We start from the raw sequence: 25,580 nt of genomic DNA, 5'->3' as shown, positions 1-25,580 counted from the left end.
GATGTGTAAACTATCCTTGTCTCTGATATTTTGCCCAGAAGGTCACAAGATACTCAACAAACAAGAGACAATCATGATGATGCGAAGCATGCAAGAGAAAAGCATGATGAAGATGTTGTATCTCTCCCCAGACGTCGTGCAAGATCTCAAAGCCCAGACGACAATATATTGGACTGAAGTTCTCACTGATCCAGAGAAAGGGAATGATGCATCAAGAATATGGCAAACATACAAAAAATGGGCAAAGTCATTATATCCGCTCAGAGAACCTTTCGACCCATTACATGTGACCCTGAACTATATCACGCTTGAAGATGACACATATGACGAGTTGTGGCAAAATGTAGAAGGCCAAACATTCCAAGTGACATACACCAATTTGTATTTGGGCCCCCAAGGAATGGCACTTGCAGTCGCTTTGCCAGAAGAACTGAGACCATATTACATGGGAAATGACGAAAGTGCTCCACATGTGTCACTTGCAATATCTAAGCATCACACACAGAAACAACTCGGCCCAATGGTTAAGTTTGCCTCTACGCTGCAATACGAAGCCACTGAAACAGATGGAGTTTTTTATAACCCACAGCATCAAATGTTCAAAGTAATCGTATCCCAAGGATCTGGAGACGTCACAAGAGCTTCTAAACAAACAAGACATCGTACCTTCGAAGACCATCCAGACACAGAGAAATACCTCGCACAAGTACCAGACAGTGTATGGATGAAACATCCTAACGATGTGGGACAAACAAAACATGTTGTCAAAGTGGAACTTACAACGACAAAACCCATATACCGTCCACAATATCCACTTAAAGAAGATCAAATACAGGGTATTCAAGAAACAATAAACGGACTACTGGAATCAGGAGTGATATATGAAACAAAGTCTGAATACAACACTCCACTATTTCCTGTAAAGAAATCTGACTTGCAGAACTGGAGAATGATTCAAGATCTACGACCAATCAATGAAGTGACAGCTGGAGAATCATATCCCGTTCCAGATCCATATATTGCCCTGAACAACCTAACTCCAGAGTGCAAGTTCTTCACGGTGATAGATTTGGCGAATGCCTACTTCACTATAAACCTGGATCCAAGTTGTCAAAAATACTTTGCCTTCACCCTTGGAGGACGACAGCTGACCTACAGCCGTTTGTGTCAAGGTCACAAATTATCAGCCGGATTTTTTAACCACTTCCTGAGGCAAGATTTGGCTGATTTGCAACTCCCTAACACAGTTAAAACCATCCAGTACGTCGACGACATTATCCTGGGGAGCTCGTCACCAGAAGATGTTCTTGAAGCCACGGTTGCTCTGCTCACAAGACTGTCTGAAAAAGGCTACAAAGTGAAAAGACAAAAGATGCAAGTGGCAAGAAGATCTGTACACTTTCTCGGACGAGAGATATCGAATGGAGCACAAGGGGTGACAGATAGCAACAAGGACGCTATTCTGCAAGCACCAAAACCAACAACAGTACGTCAAATGCTCAGTTTTCTGGGTCTCTGCAACTATTCCAGAGAGTATGTCCCAGGATACACAGAACTCACGGCACCACTCAGAGAACTCATCAAGCCACATGGAATGCACAATCCCACAGCGACGCTATCTTGGGATCAAGAGGCTGAAGAAGCATTCATAAGAACTAAACAAGCGATATGCTCTGCATGTGCATTGTGTGCCCCGAACTATAACAGCCCATTTCACCTGGATGTGACGGAAAAAGGGTCATTTGTGCAAGCCATACTCTATCAAAAGCAACATGGGACACGGAAAGTGCTGAAACACTACTCCTGCAAGCTTGACCCCCACGAACAGTCACAGCCTGGATGTGCACGATATCTTGCAGCCCTGACCAAGACTATTGAAAAAACGTCACATATTGTACAAAATCACCAGCTGAAGGTGCACACCAATCATGGCATACTTGCATATCTAAACTCTCAGCTCTTTATCACCACAGCCCAGAGATCGAACAACATCTCAGGAACCTTGAGACAGTCTCACATCACGTTTGAAAGTGGTACTATCAACATGGCCACCAACATGGAGACCGAAGGAATTCCACACACATGTGAAGAGAGAGTCAAAACTGAACTATACGTCAGAGCGGATCTACAGACCACTCCACTGACCAGCCCTGATATGAACTTGTATTGCGATGGTTGCTCGTACAGAGCAAGAGAGGGACACGTCATCTCCTCATATGCTGTAGTCAGACAGCTTTCGATTGACCAACATCAAGTCCTGGAGGCAAAACAACTGGATGGAGGATCAGCACAAACTGCAGAATTAATGGCTGTACTACGTGCTCTACAACTTTCGGAGGGTCAAAAAGTCAACATATATACTGACTCGGTTTACGCCTTCAAGACAATCACAATATCCATTGCTGGTTGGATACGGAATGGCTTTAAGCTGACGACGGGGCTTCCCATCAAGCATGAGACACTGGTCAGACAACTCATCGACGCGGTTCAACTACCAGAGAAACTAGCCATCATGAAATGCAAAGCCCATACCAAAGGACAAGACCCTGTGTCCATAGGGAATCACGCGGCCGATCAAGCCTCAAAAGATGCAGCAAACTACAACAACAGACACATGCTTGTCCGAGATGCTGAACAATCTGACGATGCAGCTGACTCCTGCATCATTGACACCAAATATGTCAAAGAAATTCAAGAAGCAGCTGGAGCATATGAACAAAATGCATGGAAACAACGGGGAGCAGTAAAGGACGATGAAGGAATCTGGAGAAATCATGAAGGAAAAATTGTCGCTCCTGTTCCCCTACTCCAAATGCTGTTTGATGAATATCACAATTCAACCCATCGTAGCTACAAGGCTATTTTGAAGCACATCGATCTGTGGTGGCACCCACACATGCAATCTATTGTGCAATACTGGATTGACGACTGTCATGCTTGTCAAACGTTAACACCCAAGAAGGCTTGCAAGCCACCTCCAGGCACGTTCACCCTTCCAAACAAACCTTTCGAAAAGATTGTGATGGACTTCACAGATATGGGACCAGAAATGCGAGTACGTGGATACAGATATTTGCTGGTGATTGTCTGTGAATACACAAAGTGGGTGGAAGCTTTCCCATGCAAGACGGAATCTGCTAAGGAAGTGGTCAAACATCTTACCACCGAGGTATTCCCAAGATTTGGTGTCCCACATACCATAAGATCTGACAATGGTACACACTTCACAGCCAAGATGGTACGTGACGTGTTAAAAGCCCTCAACATTTCACAGCGACTGGGAAATCTATATCATGCATCTAGTCAAGGAGCTGTGGAAAGAATGAATGCCACCATAAAAAGAAAACTGGCTAAAGTGTGGCAAACCTCAAAACTCGACTGGGTGACGGCCTTGCCGTTTGTTCTGATGGATATCAGGAACAGCGTCAATGGAAGCACTTCATATTCACCCCATCTACTGTTAACTGGCAGAGAAATGCACAAACCATCTGGTCCTTTTAATGAAGATGCGCCATTTGTTGATTGGGATAAACAACATCACTCATACGTCAAAATGCTTCAAGAAATAGTGATGCAACTATATCGGTGCAGGAAAAGGACACATGATCTAAAACATACTCCTGATCCAGAAGTTGATGTTGTCCCAGGATCTTGGGTCTATGTTAAAGTGCATAAAAGAAACAACTGGACTCAGCCTTACCAAACTGGACCATATCTAGTCCTCCAATCAACGGGAAGATCGGTACAAGTTCAAAAAGGAACTTCTAAACTGTGGTACCATTTGTCTCACTGTTTCAAGTCACCAGTGGACCCGACACAACGAAGTCTAGGTCAAATCCGAAAAGACATTACTACAAATGTTTCCTCTGATAATGCAGAAAACAGAGAGGTTGGCTGTGCAACGCTTGACAATGAAGATGAGAATCACCATTCAAGAAGTTCTACCCCTGGGGCTCCAGGGGAAGAAGAGGGGAGAAGAGAGGGGAAATAAAAACAAGAAAAAGATATAAAAATTAATAGGGAAATAGAAACAAGAAAAGAAATTTAAAAATTAGTTAATTTTATAAAGTTTGACTATATTCATGTACTAAAAACATTTAACATTTACTAAAGACTTTTAACTTTAACTTTTTATGCTTAACTTTGAAATTTTTGTTTCTAAGTCTTAAATAAGACCTTTTTATCTTTAAGAAAAAAATTGTTTTTGATTTTTAATTTTTTGACTTATCTATCCTTATACCTCTAACACTTTTTGAATACGTTCATTAAGGTTAAAATTCAAAATCATATATACAGAGATTGAATCATCATAGTATCCATTATATTTTTGTAGTACGTTAAATCAATAGTTTTGGGTATAGAACCAAGCATATTTCAATAATATTCTTAAAAAATAAAATGGGGTGCAGAAGAAGACCTTACATGCATAAGGACAAGTTTAAAAGACATTGTTGCAAAATAATCAAATACCAGATGATCTGCCGGATGAATCTCTTCCATTACAGGACAAGGACGCACCTGTAATCGGAGAGGCTGTGTAACTCTGTAAGGACTGTTGAAAAGAGACTGATCAGTACCCAAAGTGGGAAGATCCATGACTGTATCTCCCACCAGCGGATAAAGGTACTGTAATTCACAAAAACACCACCCAAGTACAGGAAAAGACACTTTTAGAACCCAAAAGAAAGGAGCATGTGCTAGTAACCTCTGCTCCAGGAACATAGAAGACCGAGGCCACGCCAGATTAAGGAGCATGTGCTAGTAACCTCTGCTCCCGTCACACAGACGATCGCGGTCACATCTTACACCCCACACGTGACCAGAAGAAGCTGTTTCCATTATGAACATTTCAAAAGTGAATCTACAAAAGATGAGTCGTTCTTCATTTACGGTGATATGTTCTGTCATAGTGATATCAATGATGTTTGTGTTTACCCTGGTGCTGTTTAGAGAACGGTCGGAAATGAGTCCTGAAAATTTCACCAAAAGGTACATAGACAGGGGGGAAAAACACCACCACTATCAAGCTAACGTCTGGTGGAGATATGTGAACTACACAGCTCATCTCACAAATAACACTGACTGCTATGTGTGCACCCATCTTCCCATATCTGTCAGTCATACTGGCATCTATGCAACCTCACCAAACGAAACTCAAGTTGTTTGTCTTGTAGCCTTATCCATCCATCCTGGCACTGACAAAACGATAACCGGAGGCGACATGTCGATTCCATTTGAGAAACCAGAAGCCCTCCTAAAAAACTCACCATGCGATGCCCAATTAGATCTACTAACATGGCCACAGCTAAAGGAACCTTTTGTCATGGATGACATTATAGAACCTCATAACTATACTGCTTGTTATGTAGGAAATGGCAAAACACAAGTAGGACACATTGATAAAACACATTGCCAAAATGTAATTACTTTTTGCCCACCTAAAAATGAAAAAGCATATTATGCATGTTTGAATGACGACTCTTGTTGGCAGAATACGCAGCTGAGAGCGACTGTCCAGGAGATGAACAAAGATTTTGCACTATGGTGTGCTAAAAGTCTTGGCTGCAGATGTTCTCGTGTAGCCCCTGTCGTTCACACAGGTACTAGAGTACTGAATGATTGGTTGTGGCTATGCGGACATGCACTTTACGCCAACCTACCACAGCACTGGGGAGGTACATGTGCACTTGTAGAACTACATCAACCCATTATGTACATCCCAAAAGACAAATTACACACTGTGCACAACACTGTAAAAAGTTCCATTGGTAGGCGTGGTAAGAGAGACACATTAGCCGATCGTGGAGTTCCATATGATCAACGTATCTTTAGTACAGGGGAAAGAATTGCTATAGCATTGTTTCCCAATTTTGGCATCTCCTCAGTCCGTGCAGAAGTAGAGTATAATCGGTGGAGATTATTGGGATTTATGAATACAACTATAGTGGCCATTAATGCAACTAATGAAGAATTAAGAGCTATACGTACCATGGTGTTGCAAAATCGCGTAGTGCTTGATTTATTAACTGCATCCTCAGGGGGTGTATGTGCCCAAATTGGAACCGGATGTTGTACATTCATTCCTGATAACAGTGGAGATGGAGGCCTAATCACACAAGCACTAAAAGACATGGTGGTAGCTAGAGATGACCTACAAGCTCACATGTCATCCAGCAGTTGGGACTTGTGGACTTGGCTGACCAATGGCACATGGTGGCAGTTACTGCTAAAATTGTTAATACCTGTCCTTGTAGTTTTGATGATAATTTTTGTAGTTTTTTGCTGCATTATTCCTTGTCTGCGAGCCTTGGTGACAAATCTAGTTAAAACTCTATTTGAGCGGCATGGCCCAAAATCACAATACATACTCCTAAATGCCGAATTCCAATCAGACCACGAAAATGATTATTAACTCGAGCCGAAATTCACAATTGATAAAGTGCTTTGGTTCTGACCCAATTATTTGAGCATCACTACTGATTTACGTACATGAACATTGTAACAAAAAAAGTAAAAAAGAACAAAACAAACATAAACATTTATAGTTAAATCAATACACTAACATAGAACAAGGATGGGTGTATAATTGTGTGAGTTTATAAAAAGAGATAGCGACTTGCATCTCTCAATGTCAAGTGCATAAAGATATTATGAATGTTTTGTTTTTAATGATTACCTGTAATCAGGTAATCAAGAGAGGGGATTATGGAAGAAATTAATTATGTATGAAAGTATGAACCTTCCCAGAGGTCAATTAAATGCTCTGTCATGGTTGTATAAGCTGTTGTTGTAGAGTAGCCTCGAATGGCTGCTCAAAAGTCTGATGAACTGGGGTGACTGTGCTAGCACCAGGTTCATCAGACTTTAAAAAGTTAATGAATAGTGACTGAGCAAACTTGTTTTGGTTCGGAACCGCACGTACTGTCTGGGTGAAAAGTCAGATCTGTTTGGTTTAGGGGGTAAGGTACCTGGGGTATAAAGTAGAATGTTTGGGGGCGATGCTCAGACTCGCGAGTGATGATATCTGTTGGAGTGCATGTTGCTTTAACTTGTATCCTGTGCTATGATTGAATAAAGACCTCTTCGAAAGAAGTAATTCTCCTGACAAGTCATTTTAAAGTCTCGGACTGGAGCAGATACTTGAACGAGGACCAATTTCCACACACCCATCCTCTATAAACTTCATTGGCTTTCTGTTAGGTTCAGGATTGAGTATAAGATCTGCCTCCTGACCTATCAGTGTGTCTACGGCAGCGCACCGGTGTACCTTAAAGGAATAGGCCACCGTTTTTACATACTGAGATATGTTCTTACTTTAGTTACGTAAACACAGCGCAGACGGCGTTAGCATTTAGCCTCTCCCTCTCTCCTCTATAGCTCCAAAACAGGTCAAGATAGAAGCTACCAAGCTCTTCCACGTTTTCCCTATTTAAATATGGTTACGTGAAGTGTTCCACTACAAAGTATAACTACACAAAAGTAAACAATGTGTATTTTCTAAGCGGCTAAAAGGGGGGACTATATTGTAAGGCGTAATAATACCAGGAGTAGTTCAAAATTCGCGCAGTAATCTTCACTTTACTGCGCAGTAATCTTCACATTACTGTGCGGATGCCAAATTTTTATTAATTAAATAGGGAAAACGTGGAAGAGCTTGGTAGCTTCTATCTTGACCAGTTTTGGAGCTATAGAGGAGAGGGGGAGAGGCTAAATGCTAACGCCGTCTGTGCTGTGTTTACGTGACTGAAGGCACGGGTGAAGATCAGACAGGTCCTAAAGAACTCGTCAAAGCTACATATCTCAGTACGTAAAAACGGTGGCCTATTCCTTTAAAGGAATAGGCCACCGTTTTTACATACTGAGATATGTTCTTACCTCACTTTAGTCGAGTTAATATATCCCCGTCTGGTCTTTGTCCGTGCGCTCTGTCACGCAAACGGAGCACATACGCAGCCTCTCCCACATGTCATATAGCTCCAAAAAAGCTCACGATAGAAGCTACCAAGCTCTTCCACGTGTTCCCTATTTAAATAAAGTTACGTGAAGTGTTTTCATGCGAAGTATATTTACACAGAAATGTAGCATGTCGATTTTATAAGCAGATAAAAAGGGGAACTATATTGTGAGGCGTAATGATACAAGGAGCAAAACGTCCGCGCAGTAACTCCTAAAGGTTATTGACGGAAGTGAGCGGGGGAAGTCTTTAGGAGTTACTGCTTATAAAATCGACATGCTACATTTCTGTGTAAATATACTTCGCATGAAAACACTTCACGTAACTTTATTTAAATAGGGAACATGTGGAAGAGCTTGGTAGCTTCTATCGTGAGCTTTTTTGGAGCTATATGACATGTGGGAGAGGCTGCGTATGTGCTCCTTTTGCGTGACAGAGCGCACGGACAAAGACCAGACGGGGATATATTAACTCGACTAAAGTGAGGTAAGAACATATCTCAGTATGTAAAAACGGTGGCCTATTCCTTTAAAGAACTCATCAACAACCACAAACCAACCCGACAGCTCCGCTCCTCTGACAGCCACCAACTCCTGGTTCCCAAAGACAAAACTCCGCACTATGGGAGATAGGTCTTTTTTTTTTAAAGGTCCTATATCATGCAAAATCGACTTTTTAGAGCTTTTAGCCATGTTGTTATGCTATTTCCTTATCAAAAACACCCCCAGAGTGGTTTGCGGCTTCATTCACGCAGCTCTCCGCAATCCTCCTGAATCCTGCTCTCTGAGCAGCTGCTCCGCCCTCTGCTGGTGAACGACTGACCTGTTCAGTTGTGTCGTAACAGCGGAACGGAAGTGCTCGACGTCTGTAAAGCAATGTCTTACAGCCTGATTTTAATTTGTAAAACAGCTTTTTCATCATTTCTGTCGTAAGAGAGAAACAAAGAGAAAAAAAAAAGTTAAGGGGAAAAAAAATAAAAAAGGATGTGCCTGACGATGGAAATCGTTGCAACTTATTCTGGACATCTGTTTTTTATTCTTACCTAACGATAATGTCACGGACGGAGAAAAAGAAGCGCGTTTGGCTACGAGGACTTTATTCAACCTTTTTCAAGAAGAGGCTACTCTCTCAGAAGCTGTTTTTTTTCTCTGGGATTCAGTGACTATCACCAAAATGGTGTTTTTCTGTGACTGTCTCTGATGGATGTTTGGTGAACCTTCACCAGAACCAAAGTGGATTAACTTTTATAACCAACGCAAGTCCCATAATGTAAACAGCGATGAACCAGAGTGGTGAGTCAATCCAAGCGCGTGTTAGCTTGTGTGTTAGCATATTAGCATGTGTGTTAGCCATTTATGAAGCTGTGTTGCAGATGTCAACTCCGTATAACTGCATCGTGAAGTAACTTCACTTATTGTTGTTTATTTATATTACGGTAAAGTATGTGCGGAGAGAGGGGGCGGAGTTAACTGAATCGAAGCGTTTTGTCTTCCGGGTTTGAAAAATACCTCCAGAAAACACTTAGATTTATCACAAAAATGAGTGCTCCATAATGGTAGAGGTACAATATATCATATACATGCCTCTACTTAACTTTGGAATGGCTAAAATAGCATGATGTAGATCCTTTAAAAGTAAACTGAAGACGCACTTATTTTGTGCAGCTTTCTCTTAGCATGTTTGTTTTGTGCTTTTACTGCTCATATGCTTCGTGTTTTTACTACTGATATGTTCTGTTCTTTTTTGTGGCAATTGTAGCACCTTGAGATGTGTTTTTCATGTGTAAAGTGCAATACAAATAAAATGTATTATTATTATAAGACATTCTCTATCCCTTTTACAGTGCATCTTGTATTTGTGGCTTCTGGTGACAAAAAGGCATTTGCACACATCTTTTGCATTTAAAATCTTAACAGGATTATTACTGCAAATAACATAAGGCACAAACTCATGAAAGATAGAGACATGCATAAACTTGTATTGTGCACATAGCATCAGTAGTGTACTGTATTTTTCGCACTATAAGGCGCACATAAAAGACTTTTAATTTTAACAGTGCGCCTTATATCCCGGTGAGTATGTATGAACTTCATTTGTACTGCATCGTGCTTTTGTTTACAGGTAAACCAGCATTAATGCGCCTTATTTATTAAAATAAACATTATCATTGATTATGCCCCTTCTAATTAGGTATGGTAATCTGGACTGTACATGAAATACATCAATCAATCGAAGTTTATTTATATAGCACAGGGGTGTCCAAAGTGCGGCCCGGGGGCCAAATGCGGCCCTCAAAACAATTTTTGGTGGCCCTCTGCCTTTTTGCTGAATCGGGACACATCATCAGAGATAGTCCTTTTTATTTGAAATGTAATAATTCTATACAATTCTAACCTAACAACTAACCTTTTACTGTGAGACAGAGCTGGCATGAAGGTTTTGAGCAGAAATAAAGGTGTGGGGCGCAATTTTAACCTCCAGAACCATTTGATTGGCATACCGGAGAGCTCTGCTGGGGCGATGTACGGTCAACAACTCAGTTAGATATAACGGAGCGAGACCATGGAGGGCTTTAAAAACAAACATTAAAATTTTGAAATCAATCCAAAAACGGACCGGGAAATACTATATTAAAACTGAGACAATACACTCAATAGTTGAAACTGCATATTTTCCACACAGCATTATCTGGTAGGCAACACACTGTATTATCAGGAATTCATTACTTCCACCCAGACTTTTTGTACCCCACCTGTCATGGTGAAGATCCCCACCACCAGGCTGATGCCGCGGTTCCCCAGGATGGTCATCTCTATTTCAGACGCCGCATTCTTCTTCTTCTCTCTCCTGGATTTGAAAGACGCCCAGATGCCCGTCCCGAGCACCAGCAGGTAGAAAAACACCATCGCAATCACCCCAGGGATGTTCACCGCCATGACAGAGCTGTAAACTTGAGCAACGATGCGGTTCAAGTGGCACAGGAGCACAGGCAGAGGTGGTGCAGCAGGAAAGTCAAAGTCACCTGACTATAATTACTTTACAGTTCAGTGCAGTTAGTCATTGTTTTTCACTGTCATGTTGAACTGGAACAACGTCTCACGGGGGAAAAAAAGAGCACAATAGAATAAAATACACAGGCCAGAGGACCAGGGGCTGGACCTCCACTGAGAACCACCAACACTGGACATGTGTCTAACACACACTAAAGTGCTTAGAACAGGTTTTTATTACTAATATTCTTAATGATTGATTTAATCGTATTATATCGTATGAAATAAAGTTGATTTCATTTGTTTCATCGGTGACACAATAAAAGGGAGAAATCCATACAGCTTGAACTCACTCGTGACACTTCTGCAAAATAAATAGTTATAACTGTCATATGCTCTTGAAATACAATTATGCCACAATCTGATTGGCATCTTATAAATTGTTATAACAAAGAATGTCTTATTTTGAATATATGTATTTTACAATTATGTTAATACAATTAGTTCATCTAAAATGCATCAAATTACAGCGAAATTCGCCCCAAGGTGTGCGCCTGTGTGGTGAATACCTTTTAGGGCATTTGACCAACTGCACTTAAGAATAGGATGCCTCATGGACCTCCTAGCAAAGAGCTATTACTTGATGTGAGGCCACTGGGTAAAATGCCCATACAGACATTGAAGAAACATTTTTTTTTTTCCTTTGAGTCATTTGTTGACGGTCCCTTAATAGAGCGGACAGCAGCGCCAGCACGTACTTAGCCTGTGCTGTGCTTGTTCAGTAGGTAGTTTTTGACCAACTACAACAGCAGTGTTTCTCTCGGGTTCAGTCATCGTAATGTTGAATATCTGAACAGGCTATCTGAATGTCATTCTAACTTCACCACACAGACATACACCCGACATAATGACCCTTCCTCACTCATGTTACCTCTTGGACTTCATTTTGGTCATAAAAACAGAAACTTCACTCAGAAAAACAGGATTTATGTTTTCACATGAATGTAATACTTTACATTTTGTGTACAATAAATCTTTCTCAGTGAATCAGGCCTAAAAGCTGTTGTGCTGTTGGATGTTCCATTTTGTCAGAACTACAGCTTTAATCTTGTAAACTGTGTAAATTAATGATTAGAATCAATGTCTGCAGATCTCAACAAACTGTGTGGATTATGTTTTAAAGTTTAACGTAACCGTGCCGGACACATCAGGCTCCAAATTCTACGATTTACTTTCCATTAAACTGGAGTCCTAGTGTTGCCACCTGTCCCGGTTTTACCTGATTGTCCTTTTTAATGATCTGTCCTGGGTTTTTTCTATATGATGCATAAAATGTGTATTTCTAGTTAGACTTGTGTGAAAATCTATGAATACATGCATGATGTAGCGCGTACTCATTGGCTGAGGCTCGTCTCACCAGTGTGTGGCGGGACAGCGGCACTCGGTAGGCAGTATTTCTGATAGAGACAGAGAAGGATAGACAGCAGATCGTGACTTAAACAGCGTGAAAATGGGTGACGGAGGACGAGGATGCTTCAAGAGCCGACAGTGAGAGGCCAGTCAAGACAAAACCAGCTTTAGCATGATACATACACAGTGAGGCTCAGACCATGTCCAGGCGAGCTGTTTTATGCGAGTTCCTCCTTGTGCTCAGTGAAAATTTGGGTGAAATCTAAAATATTAAACGCAATTGCTGGGTGGGCGGGGCTAAAGCTTCATAGGGGCGCCGCCATGTTTATTTCCCAGAACTCCGCGGGCAGCCCCCACGTGACCGTCCCTCCGCCTGCGGGCATTGGCCAGGGCAGTCCCGTCGCCAGACGTCAGTCTTAAGGGGGGCATATGAAATCCACGGGGAGGCACATTTACTATTAAATACATATTTTTCATATGGTATTCACGCAGCCCTGGCGCACACTGATCATTACATTAAACATAATCAACAACAAATATGACCACACCAACTACAGCCTGCAACATGAGTCCTCGTGGCGGAAACGTCAGTATGTTGCAGGTGGCGTTTCTCCGAGCTGAGCCTCCTCATCAACACATCCTTCTACTCAGACTTGAACATATGAGTGAGGTCCTTTTCAAAAGCAGCTGAATGAGCTGGGCCTTGCATCTGTGCAGAATATGTACGTGATGTAACGAAAACACGTTTCTGAGTGTGGAAAACGACCGGACTCTGGGGCTGTAGAACAAGCGCCTGCACCCCCACACTCCCCCCCACACTCGCGCCACCGTTTTGGACCATGAATATGGCTCGGTCAGTGCTGTGGCCGCGTCCACTTTTCAGTCTCTCTCAGCCTTCACTGAACGCTCTAGTGTCTGAGTGTAAAACGCACACTTGGAACGCGGGCTCTTTTCGGTGGACTTCAGCGCTTTGTAGTAAAATACACACGAGCACCTGTCACTGCCTTTGCCAAAAGCCTCTCACGAGCCGGGACGGGGAAATGAGCATAAAGAGGCCGACATCGTGGACTCTCAGAGGAGTATTAACAATCATCCTCCGCTCAATCATATCAGCTATATTTTATTTTGTGCTCAGACAACACGGGAGCCGTGCGCAGCTTAGAGGGAACCGTGCCAGAGGAAGAGAGAGAGGGATGAAATGCCGCCGGTCCCCTCTCTCGGTGTCAGGGGAGGAAATAGTTACTTGTTGTGGAGTTTGGTCTGGTCTCTAATCGGGCAGAAAGCGCAAAAGTAACACTGAGCAAATGAGTGATACGTAGCCTATCTTTGCCCAATTTGTAGTGGTGTAGTAATTTTCCAGTGTGTGGTGGAAATCGGTAAAAAATGATGAAATCTATAATTGAAATGACAGGATTTTGGCCTTAGCAACGGCTTAGCAACGAAAGAATGCTCTTCTGCTGATGTAGAAGAAGGTGAACACTGCTGAAACAGCAGACGTGAGAGGTGGCTTACTTTATATAGCTAGTATTTATTCAGATGCTTTTTTTTAATGATTTCATTTTACTGTTGACTACTTGATGACATTTCTTAGTATTTTATAGCTCAGTTTGTATTGGTAAAGTAATATTTCGTTGAGATTATGGTTAATTCATGTGTGTGTGAGAGTTGCGGCAATAGTTCCGCTAGCGGGCAGAGGATGTACTGTTCCCCAGATAGGAAAAAGAGTAGAGCTAGTTTCAAAGCCTGGGTGAGGTTTGTAAAAATCAACCGATTGGGCTTTCAAGGCTTCATCCGTCGCAAACCACTCGGTGATTTGTGACGCACATTTTCACAAAAGTGACATCAGGAGAAGTGACTTGATGGAGTTTGACATTGGGCCTCCGAAACTTGAGCCGCAGTGCCATCTATCCAGACTGTCCCTTCGGATGTGGGTGCGACAACAGCAGCTTCAAAGCTCAGAAGACCACCGTCAAAAAGCAGGCTACTTTCTGTAAGTTTTGTTTGTTTGATTAACAGTGAAGTAGGCTAACTGCAATTATGTTGTTATTGATATTTTACGCTAGACTACAGTGCCAAGACAGAGCTGATCATCGATAGCAAACAGCTTGCGCTACATTATTGTTATTGACTAGCTTATCATCATCATTACTTAAAAATGCATCCCGAAAAAGAATTACAAAGAAAAACTTTGAAAATGAGTGCTTTCTGTAAGATAGTAGCGTAGCACAGCATAACTGTAAAAAAGCATAAAACGAGAGGCCATTTTAGTGTAGTACCTTGTAGTACCTGTTTTCGTAGCTCTCTAATCATAACTATGTGCCTTTAGACCTGGTTTAGCCTGCAAGAGAGTAAACCAAGTTTGAACCAAGACTAAATAGGCCAAACCAACTCTAAAGTAGGAGTAAATCAGCAGGCTACTAAGTATCAGAGGTGGCTACTTGAGTTGCCTAAAAGCAGGGGTTAAAGTGGGCGGGAACGGTCAGGAACGGCGTTCCCCCACCTTGCATGGCCAAAAAAAAAAAAAAAAACAGTTAATGCAGTTAATGATTGCAACCTTGTCATTTTCACGCACATACGAGACAATAAAAATACTAGGTCGGCCCATACTATGCGTCCCGGGGGCCAACCAATAAGATCTGACCCACGTGTGTGTGTATTTATGTATGTATGTATGTATGTATGTATGTATGTATGTATGTATGTATGTATGTATGTTTGTATGTATGTATGTATGTATGTATATATGTATGTATGTATGTATGTATATGTATATATCAGAGGTGGGAGACTCGAGTCTCAATTTTCGGGACTTGAGACTTACTTGAATAGTTCTCTGAAAAGACTTGACTTGACTTTGGACTTTCTCGTTATGACTTTAGACTTGACTTGGACTTGAGCCTATTTACTTGAAATGACTTAAGGAAAACTTGAGATTTTTTATATTAAAGAATTAACTTTGAATGTTTTAGTAAGTCAGCAAAACCAAGTACTATTTTTCTTTATACGCATGCGCGAACCATTGGCGCTGTCCGGATGCCGCCTGCCTGGCAATAGCAGATTCCTCCGCAGACACCATGGACACTGTAACACCTGCTCCATGGATAGTTAAGTTTGGATTTAAAGATTACACGTGCACAATCAAGAAAAGGACGGCGGTGTGTACAATTTGCATAGCCAAGATAAGTGATTCATCGACCACAACTTCAAATGTCATTCGTCACTTCAAGTTGCACAGCGACAAGTGGGCTAACACACAGTTTTGCTATTTTTCACGCACAAGGTTTTCCATGGCATGTAACTACATCTAACTTCCGTCAAACAGCTAGCGATATAATGTAAACTTGAAACCCACATTCACAATGGTTGTGCTATCCCATGCTGGATGAAAACCTACTATATAATGTCCGAATGTGCACTTTGTTTAGTCTTAACCAGTGGTTGTTAAAAAGAATGCCAATAGACGTTGTTGGAACAGGCACGTTTTTACTGTTTACCAGGTGAGATCGAAGGAACGGGCGTGTCGAAAACGTATTGTTCTATGTATATTTTTATGTTGCTAAAGGACATAAATGCGTAAGCAATAAGTAATACAGCTGATTCCCTGAGCTCCATAATTGCTCACATGCAGCGTTAATTTGCCATATTGGGATAAATACCGCTAAACTACTGTTCTGTAACTATACTATTGTGGCTTCAAATCCAAATGGTTTTACATGTCAGACTCGGAGGTAAAAGGAAACATTACACAATTTGACAGTAACCAAATCTCAGGTTTTGTTTACATTTTGAATTGGTCCAAAAGAAAACAGGCTGCCATTGCACAAGGTGCCGATAATGGCCTATCAACGCACGCGATTGATATAGTGTGGAATCATTCGTGTTTGGTGGGCTATTATCGGCAACCTACCCAATGGCAACCTGTTTTCTTTTTGATCAATTGTGCGTATTTGTAGCCATTTTTCTATTTAGCTATTCTCCATTTAATATTTTGAATATTCAAAATCACTTTAGTGGCCCCACTTGATATTACAAGAAAATACAGACTTGAGCATGTACAGAAAATTGAAGTTTTTGAAGTAATGTGTGCTCTTGTTCTCTTTTAGATATGAAGAGTACCTCTACGCCAAGATTGAGATGGAGTCAAGTCAGCCTCAGATTTTGCAGTTCTTTGACCGGCACACTATTCCGCTCTACAGCACCAGTCACCCTCAGCAAAAAGCAATAACGCACTCAATACTATTGGACCTGATCATAAACTGCAATCTCCCATTATCTATAATAGACAATACAAAACTTTCATCACTTTATGTAAATTGTAGACAGCAAGTACATCCCTGTCTGTAGGCGTACAATGGCATCAAAACTCGATGATCTGGTATTGCAACGAAAAGTGAAAAAAAAGCGGAACTTGCCAACATAGACAGATTGTCAGTGACTGTTGACATTTGGTCAGATCGTAAAATGCGGGGCTTTTTAGGGGTAACAGCACACTGGCTTGACACGGAAAATGACAACCTAAAGCTACAGTCAAACCTGTTGGCCTGTGACCGGTTCAGAGGGTATACATATGTGAAAAATTTGAACAAATCTGTGATGAGTATCACATCAAGAAGAAGATTTCACATGTAATATGCGATAATGCGGCCAACATGAAGAAAGCCTTCACTGTTTGCTTTCCGGGACCAGAGGAGGAGGAGGTGGAGGATAGACTTGATGATGCAGAGATGTGGAATGATCCATGCATAGAGGAACAAGAGATTATAGACAGAACTTTAAAATCACAAACCAGACTCCAGTGTTTTGCTCATACCTGATGGAGAATTATAGAGTTAATTCGGCCATGGCACATTCCTTTCGAATCTTATCATATTGTACTGTCAAAGGGGAACATTCAGGCGCCGACCTTCTACATGACTTGTGGCCTAGTCAACGTGGCACATTGTCCAAGAGGTAGACTGTTAGTGCCTACGTGTAACCGAGGCTATATAGCTCTCTTCATGTGGAAGTATCCCCAGACTCTGAATGATCAATCCTCTGAACATTGTGTTGACTGTTCAAATGTCTCCAGGCCTGTAATACGGTAATAAACTTCTACCATGTAAGACATCCAGACCGTGTCCCGTCTCTCCATCCACATCTCCTCCGGACTCCTTTAGTATTTCCCTAACAGTTGGCGTCACGAACTTTGGTGTCTACAAAAAGCTGATCTGGTAAGTGCAGATTTTTCTTCTTTTACAAAAATGGAGATTGGACTGCCTTACCAGATGCAGACTTGACAGATTAAAAAAGACTAGTGTGTGGGGAATTTATTAAAGAGTCCGATATAACAAAAACTAAAATGGATAAATACCAATTGGCGTACAACAATCACAACATACCTCTCTTGCCACATGCAATGATTGTGCAAAAATAGTGTATTTGGTTTGTTCTGGAGTTCGAAGCCAATCGAAGGTAGGGAGAACCATCAAGGTTCAGGCTACCGCTCGATTGGGTATTCACGTGCACAAGACCCACAGAAAATAGCTATTGCAATTTGTGAAGTTCTATGAGGCTGCATTCTGGTCTAGAGTAGGTCTGAAAATCACCCGTTTTGCTCGAAAGCTGGTTTGTAATTATTGTCATGGATCCAAGAGGCACAACTTGTTGCAGCTATGTGTGTTTTGTGCCACGCTGGTATTAAACTTCAGTGTTAAATATTGAGATGGTAATATTTACAAAGGCCTTGTGATTTATTGCTGAAACAGTTGGAGGTTAAGAAAACTTCACAGTCGGATTACGACTGTGGCCACAGGCTGTGTGAAGACCTGATTAGAGTTGTCTATAACAGGTAGTCATAGAAGTTTGTGGTTTAATTACAGCTGCTGTTTTCTTCTGAATATTATTGAGGGAAATCGAGTTGCTGTTGATGTTAATGTTTGTTGGGACAGAAACCTAGGATAATCTCTCTCAGCCGTGAGATCGTTGACATCGTTTGAGTTGTGCACAAAAGAGGGAACACTTCTGCACCATATACAACCTATGGTCGCTTGAGGTGTTGACTTGAATGTAACTGTGAGCTCCGGAATCGACCAATGCACGTTACCTATTAGACGGACGCTCCCTAAACGAAGTGTTCGATACCTCTGGATGCAATAGCAGAAGCTTTGTTTGCCATAAAACTGTGAATTTGATTTTGTTACAGCTATGGGTTCTTCTCAGTCCACTTCCAAGGTTAACTATAACAGACCAATGTCGACCGGGGTGAGTCCACCATTTACACCTCACAAAGTTACCTTGCTATGGACTGAGGAATACCTGGCTGACTATGTTAAGGCGCTTGCTAATGTAACCAGGAAATTTCACTTACAGGTTCAAAACAGGATCCCGAAACCATCCGAAGAAAGCACTCATGACTTTGTGCCTGGTGATGATATACTAATTAAATCAATAGAGAAGCATTCTCTTGTTCCCAGGTGGAAAGGGCCGTATCAGGTGTTGCTGACAACAAGGACAGCCGTCAAGGTGCAGGGGAAGCCAGAATGGATACACGCCACCAGGTGCCAGAGGGTCCCGCGACAAGAGGAGGGAGGGGAGGCGAACCAGCGCTCCCTTCCTCCTCCGTCAGACAGCCCAGGCACAAGTTCCTCAGGGAAATGATCATCCTGGTTCTGGTTCTCCTCCGGCTGGGGGGGATGGCAAACTGCACTCCTGAGGGCCAGTCCATAGGCCGCAATACCACCGGCCGCAGCATCATTCATTCGAGTCCACAAAACTGTCCCCTCCCTCGAGCGAGAGGTATGTTAACCGCAAAATTGAGCAGACTAATGAGCTTGTGGTTACAGGAGGTTCGAGGTGGAAAAGAGCTGCAGGCACGCTTGACTTCATTTGCCCGAGCTCGAGGTGTCGAGATGGGGACTGTGTTGTGGCAAGGAGAGAAGCACGGAGGGGGCACTGGGAATGGGTAACAGATAACACCGAGAATGTACACATGGAGGTATCCCGGCGTTCACCAGGTATAACATTGGTTCGATATACACCCCGAGGGCTAGATACAGATAACATTGAGTTATGGTGCTTTACTGAACAACAACTAAAAGGGCAGCCAGACTGCTCAGATTGGGAGATCAACTATCCCCCAGGTAAACAACAACTTACAACATGTGCAAAGGTGAGTAATGATCAGGGCTTTAAGGCAGGACCTAAAAATTTAACCAAGCAGAGAAAACACCCAAACTCTGCCATTGCGTTAATGATAGATTATGCTAGAGAGCGTAACTTCAGTAACTGTTGGTTGTGCCAGCATTTGCCCAAGTCCATGCATTCATCCACTTTGTCTCCAATTCCATTTAGTAAGGCAGATTACATTAAATATAATTGGAACAGTATAGGTGATCGCCTACAAAACCGCTCAGACGATTGCTATACTCCAACATATCCCATTGAACGAGCCCATGATAAAAGGTACCAAGGCCTTGCCAAATTAATCATAAATGAAGTCAATGCCAAATATTTACCGCGTGGGGTCAACATCACTACCCTTCTGAGGATAACTTATGCTCGGATGTACACTAGACTAGGATTCGAGTATAGGATGCAATTGACACTTACCCAAACTAACTGCAGCAAGCAAATTAAGAGCAGGACATGCATTCCTCAGCCCTACACACCGGCAGTATTGGTGGAAGCTTTGGTTAGCGTACTCCCATGGTATGGCACTCGATCAGTTGATGAGGTAAAGGTAAACATTTTGGAATGTTCTAAATCAATTTGGACTGAAGCGGGTAGCCCCCGTGATTGTTCCCAATATATACCACCTGTATTGGTTAATGAGTTGACTAACGTTTCCGTCTGCTTTCAGGGAGTGGGAACTGATGCCAAGGAGAGTGTGGGCCATAGCCAGTGTGCCCACAGCGTCAGAGTTGCGGTAAAGCGGGTCCCGCTCCCTGAAAGAGTCTATATGGTGTGTGGGGGTAAGGCATACAGTTGCATTCCATATGAAAATATGAGTGGCACCTGCTACTTGGCATATTTAATCCCTATCATTCGAAAAGTTGCAGCATCTGAGGTAGCTGCCCTCTACGCACCACTACACCGAGACAAGCGTACTTTAACAACAACGGATAAGGTACTCGGTACACTGTTGCCATGGTATGGGGTGTACGTTACACAAGAGGAGGTTAGCTCCCTATCCAAAGTGTTGGAGGCACATTTGAATTCCTCGGCGAGGGCCATGCTGGCAGAACACAGAGAGTTAAATGAGGTAAAAAACATCGCCTTGCAAAATAGGATGGCCCTTGATCTCTTGCTAGCTGCACAAGGGGGTACGTGTAAAGTCATAGCATCAACAGAGTGCTGTACGTATGTTCCGGATGCCACACAGGAGGTAATGGACATTGTACACAACACAGAACAGGGGGTTCAGGAACTACACCGACTACATGGGTTCAACCTAGGGGACATATCTGGGGTATTTGGAGCATGGGGCTCTGGTTTGGCTAAATTTCTCTTTAGCGTAGCGTTACTTATCTTGATGGTGTGCCTTTTAGGCTCATGCGTGATTGCAGTAACTAAGATCCTAGCAAGAAAGACTGCGGCTGCAGTGATTCAAGCCCCTAGAGTAGCGACATGTAGCGTAGACAATGGAGAAGCGACGTGTAACATTGCCAACACTCAGTGGAGACCCCCGGTGATCGAAGAGCCACAACAAAGATCCCCTACAGATTATTAAGTAAAATGGACCTGGGATTCAGCAGTAAGGAGGCCGATTTTATTCCATTTTTTTTATTCATATTTTACATTTTATATTTTTACATTTTATCATTTTTCTAATCAGTATTTAACCATACCAAATTCATTTTTATATTTTTTTCATTTTAAATTCTTTACATTTTTACATTTTATATTTTTTACATTTTATCATTTTTATAATCAGTATTTAACCATACCAAATTCATTTTTATATTTTTACATTTTAATTTTTTTTACATTTTACATTTTACATTTTCACATTTTATTAATTTACATCTTATATTGTCATTTTTAAATTAGCATTTAACATAATTTGATTATTTATCTTACTTTATATTATTATTATTATTTTTATTATTATTATTATTTTATATTTCAGGCCTGCTTTGGTGATTTATCAATTCTTCTTCTTCTTCTTCTTCTTCTTCTTCTTCTTCTTCTTCTTCTTCTTCTTCTTCTTCTTCTTCTTCTTCTTCTTCTTCTTATTATTATTATTATTATTATTATTGTTATTATTATTATTATTATTATTTCTTAATCAGTGTAGTATTTTACTTGACTCTAAAAGTTGCAGAATCACTCAGTTTGGGTTTAGTTAATTAAAAAAAACAAAAGGTCTTCAACAAAAAAAAGAGAAGAGAAAAGGTGTTTAATCAGCCACACGGGCTTTGTTGTGGTGATGTTTCATGTGATCCTTTTCGTGAGTCTGCTTTGTTGAAGTATTATTTTGTGGTGAACTTTATTACAAGCAATAAAGTTTTATTAATTGAACTGTCCATGAAGAAGATTGTGAAGAATCACAGTGGATTTCACGATGGAGATCCATTGTATGCCTCATGGACATTGTTGGTGATTCCCCCATTTCATGCCAGTCGGAAGAACAACGTAGGGACCTCTTGGTGTGTGGGCAGAATAATCCCTAAGCACACCAAGAGTGGAGTGTGCGGCAGTCTACCCGCACCCTCGGAGATCTTGCCGATGACACTGTCTCGAAGGACAGTGAGAGAGTGTACACTGAATTTATTCAGTGTGAAGATTCCATTCATTAAAATTCTTTTTCTCTTATATATTATATTTTACCTTTTATTTGTGTAACCAATTGATGATCGATATTGACAAGTGATTATTTTATTTTTTGTGTTATGTTGCCATTAATTTTTAAGGTGTTTGTATTGATTGATTTGTGATTCTAATGAACTAAAGTCTGGTAAGATCCCAATAGTACCTGAAATGGTCGCGGCTGGGTGGAGGTTGGGTGCAGCAGCGCGATGAGGTCGCCTTTCCCATCAAATGAGTAATCATGAAGACAGTTTACTGCTCTGATGGGTTTTCGGGCCACATACTGATGGGATCAGGTATCCTTCCACATAAGAGTGTTATTTTAAGCGAATTTGTTGGGAATTTGCTTTATTTGGGTTAATGGGTTAAATTGATTTTATTGGGTTTTACTTTGGGATAAATTTATTTTTTCTTTAAAAGTGAAACTACTAGTACGTGTTTCAAAAGGGTGGGGTGATGGAGAATTATAGAGTTAATTCGGCCATGGCACATTCCTTTCGAATCTTATCATATTGTACTGTCAAAGGGGAACATTCAGGCGCCGACCTTCTACATGACTTGTGGCCTAGTCAACGTGGCACATTGTCCGAGAGGTAGACTGTTAGTGCCTACGTGTAACCGAGGCTATATAGCTCTCTTCATGTGGAAGTATCCCCAGACTCTGAATGATCAATGCTCTGAACATTGTGTTGACTGTTCAAATGTCTCCAGGCCTGTAATACGGTAATAAACTTCTACCATGTAAGACATCCAGACCGTGTCCCGTCTCTCCATCCACATCTCCTCCGGACTCCTTTAGTATTTCCCTAACAATACCTTGCAGTTGGTCATAGGGGATGGCCATAAAGACACAAAAGTTGTAAGCGCCAGTTTTTCAAAGTCCTCACAATTGAGCTCTTTGCTCCACACCAGTTCTTTCAAAGAGAACTTTGAGTCAGAGTTTGGACAACATGGAATCCCAGCTTCAGTGACCACTCGCTGGAATTCCACCCTGAGACAGTTGAAAGCGATTCTTGCATGTGAAAACCAAAGACTGGGCTCCGTTCTTTCAAAAGTTGGCCATAAAGAACTGATCTTCACATCACGAGGGTGGAGCCAGTTACAAGAACTTGTCCGCATCTTACAGCCCTTTGCAGAGGCCACTGATCTTACCCAGGGAGAAAAAGTAGTCACTATCAGTGCAGTGGTCCCGTGTGTGCTCTCATTAAATCACCATTTAGAAAATGAAAAGGATAAAGTGTGCTACTTGGGTGGATTTATTCACAGCCTACAAGCCTCCCTCAAAAGAAGATTCAAGGGGATCTTTGTCAACGTAGGGATGGAAGTTGGTGAGCATGTCGCAGGAACCTTGCCCTTCTCAGACCCTCTCTACCTGAAAGCCGCTGTACTTGACCCCTCCTTTGGCACCATGCGGTTAACGCATGATGTTCTAGAACCTGATCAGACCAAGGAGGCAGTATTTACAATGATTAAAGGTAGGTTTGTAAATATTATTAACTCAGTAACTATAAATTTCACATATATATGTTCTGTGTTTTTTAGACCTGATTATCCAAGAGGCATACAAGACCACACAATCTCCAGCATTCACCAGTAACCCTGAACTCCATGTTAGAGAACCAGAGGCAGAGCATCAATCTGGACTGTTCACAGGTTGCCGCAAAAAACAGAAAAGGGATTCGTGCTCTAGTCCGCTTATCCAGCTTAACCACTATCTTGACATTTGTGATGGACAGAATGCTCTTCAGTTTTGGTCTATAAATAGGAATGCGTTGCCCTCCTTATTCAAGGTGACTGCCAGGGTTATGGCAATTCCAGCATCTAGTGCACCAGTTGAACGTGTATTCAGTCATGGGGGAGTGATAATGTGACCCCATCGCTGACAAATGACCGATAAAGTTTTGTCCAGTTTGATTTTTTGCAAATGCAATTCGTTGTAATTTGCCTCGACATTTACAGTATTTCATAACAGTCTAAACAAACTGCAGTTTAACATTGAACTGGACAAGGGTTAAAAATGTAGTCAAATTCATTGGTATGTTTTGATTTAATGTATGGCTAATATTTCTGTAATTACTGTAAATTCTGTAATTAAATTAGAAAACTATTGAAAAGTCCATCAGTAACAATATTGTAATAGTTTGGATCTAACTCTTAACATGACAGACGATGTTTAGAACCACTGCCTCATCAGTACAGTACAAAAAGTTGTTTTTTTGTTTTTTTACCCTTATATTTTGACAATTATAAAAAATATTCTTTGTGAATGTAAACCATGTGTTTTTGTTTCTTTACCCTTATATTTTGACAATTATAAAAAATATTCTTTGTGAATGTAAACCAAGTTGTTTGGTGAGATGATAATATACTCTAGACTTGAAGATTAAGGTATTACAGTTTACTATAAGAAACACAAATGCATCAGGATCATTATAGATGGATATCATCCAGTTCAACAATATTGATATTATTTTTTGCTTATACAGTGGGGGAAAAAAGTATTTGGTCAGTTTCACATAGACATTGTATTGGATTTTGCCCACTGTACCTACTAAAATAATAGTATGGATACTGGAAAATTAATTTCTGACCCCTCTTGAGTGGGGAACATCAGTTCTACTGTCTGAACACGCTACAATATAAGAAATGCCCAGATGTGTTCCAAGTTCTTTTTTAAGATTGTTCGTCTTAATTAGATTAAACTGTGAAAGTTCTTGTCTAGTTTAAACTTTGATAGAGGACGTGGCCAAAACACCACAGCAAAATAACTACATGTAGGGCAAGCATAAGATGGGAAAAGTTTGTATTTATTTTTTGTTGTTTTCTGAGCACTGCACTGCCACCTAGAGGTTGTTCATTCTGTGTTACATATTTGTGAGGTGAATCAAAACTGAATGCCTAAGGTAGAAGTGCACTATGACTACATATTTTTAGTTAAATATTTTTTTATTTAGTAAACACCATATGGACAGTGTATTGCTATTGCAAAGTATTGTCCATGTAACTTTTAATTTATGTTAATTTATGTTATTTTATTTCAGTGCATTTCCAAGTGCTTCTTAAAGTAAATATTACATTTTATTTATTATATTTAGGTTAATTTATTTACTTTTGTAACCCATAAACGCTCTGTGTTGTACAATTTTGTGTTTAAATAAGTAATAAATTATTAATCTCCCCATCACAGACCCCTCTTTCATCAATAAGAAAGCAGTCACACGCCTCGCACGTACTATAGCCATGGACTCCGATCACCCTCTCCACACTCACTTCGTCCTGCTGCCATCAGGCCGTAGGTACAGGACTCCGCGGTGGGAGCGGGTACGCTTCAGGAAAAGTTTTATCCCCTCCGCCATAGCCGCATTGAACGACCTGTAATTCCCGCCCCCCCCGCATATTCTCTTTTGCGTAGTGTGCTGTTACTGTCTTTGGCTTGTCTT

At 41.2% G+C, this 25,580-nt stretch overlaps 1 protein-coding gene across 1 annotated transcript in view; it reads right to left on the bottom strand.

Annotated features, from left to right (window-relative positions):
• The window catches only part of LOC306965125 (high affinity choline transporter 1-like), a gene marked incomplete at both ends in the record, with an annotated part of 44,918 nt that extends 34,028 nt beyond the window's left edge, over nucleotides 1–10,890 (bottom strand). The window contains one exon of the mRNA XM_079559367.1: nucleotides 10,707–10,890. Within this exon, the coding sequence (XP_079415493.1) occupies nucleotides 10,707–10,890 (184 nt within the window). The remainder of the gene's footprint in view (nucleotides 1–10,706) is intronic.
• Nucleotides 10,891–25,580: the final 14,690 nt, after the last annotated feature.

The sequence above is a fragment of the Gobius niger genome (genome assembly GCF_951799975.1).
Source record: "Gobius niger genome assembly, chromosome: 7".
NCBI classification, from domain to species: Eukaryota; Metazoa; Chordata; class Actinopteri; order Gobiiformes; family Gobiidae; genus Gobius; species Gobius niger.
This window is presented reverse-complemented; position numbering and strand designations above follow the sequence as displayed.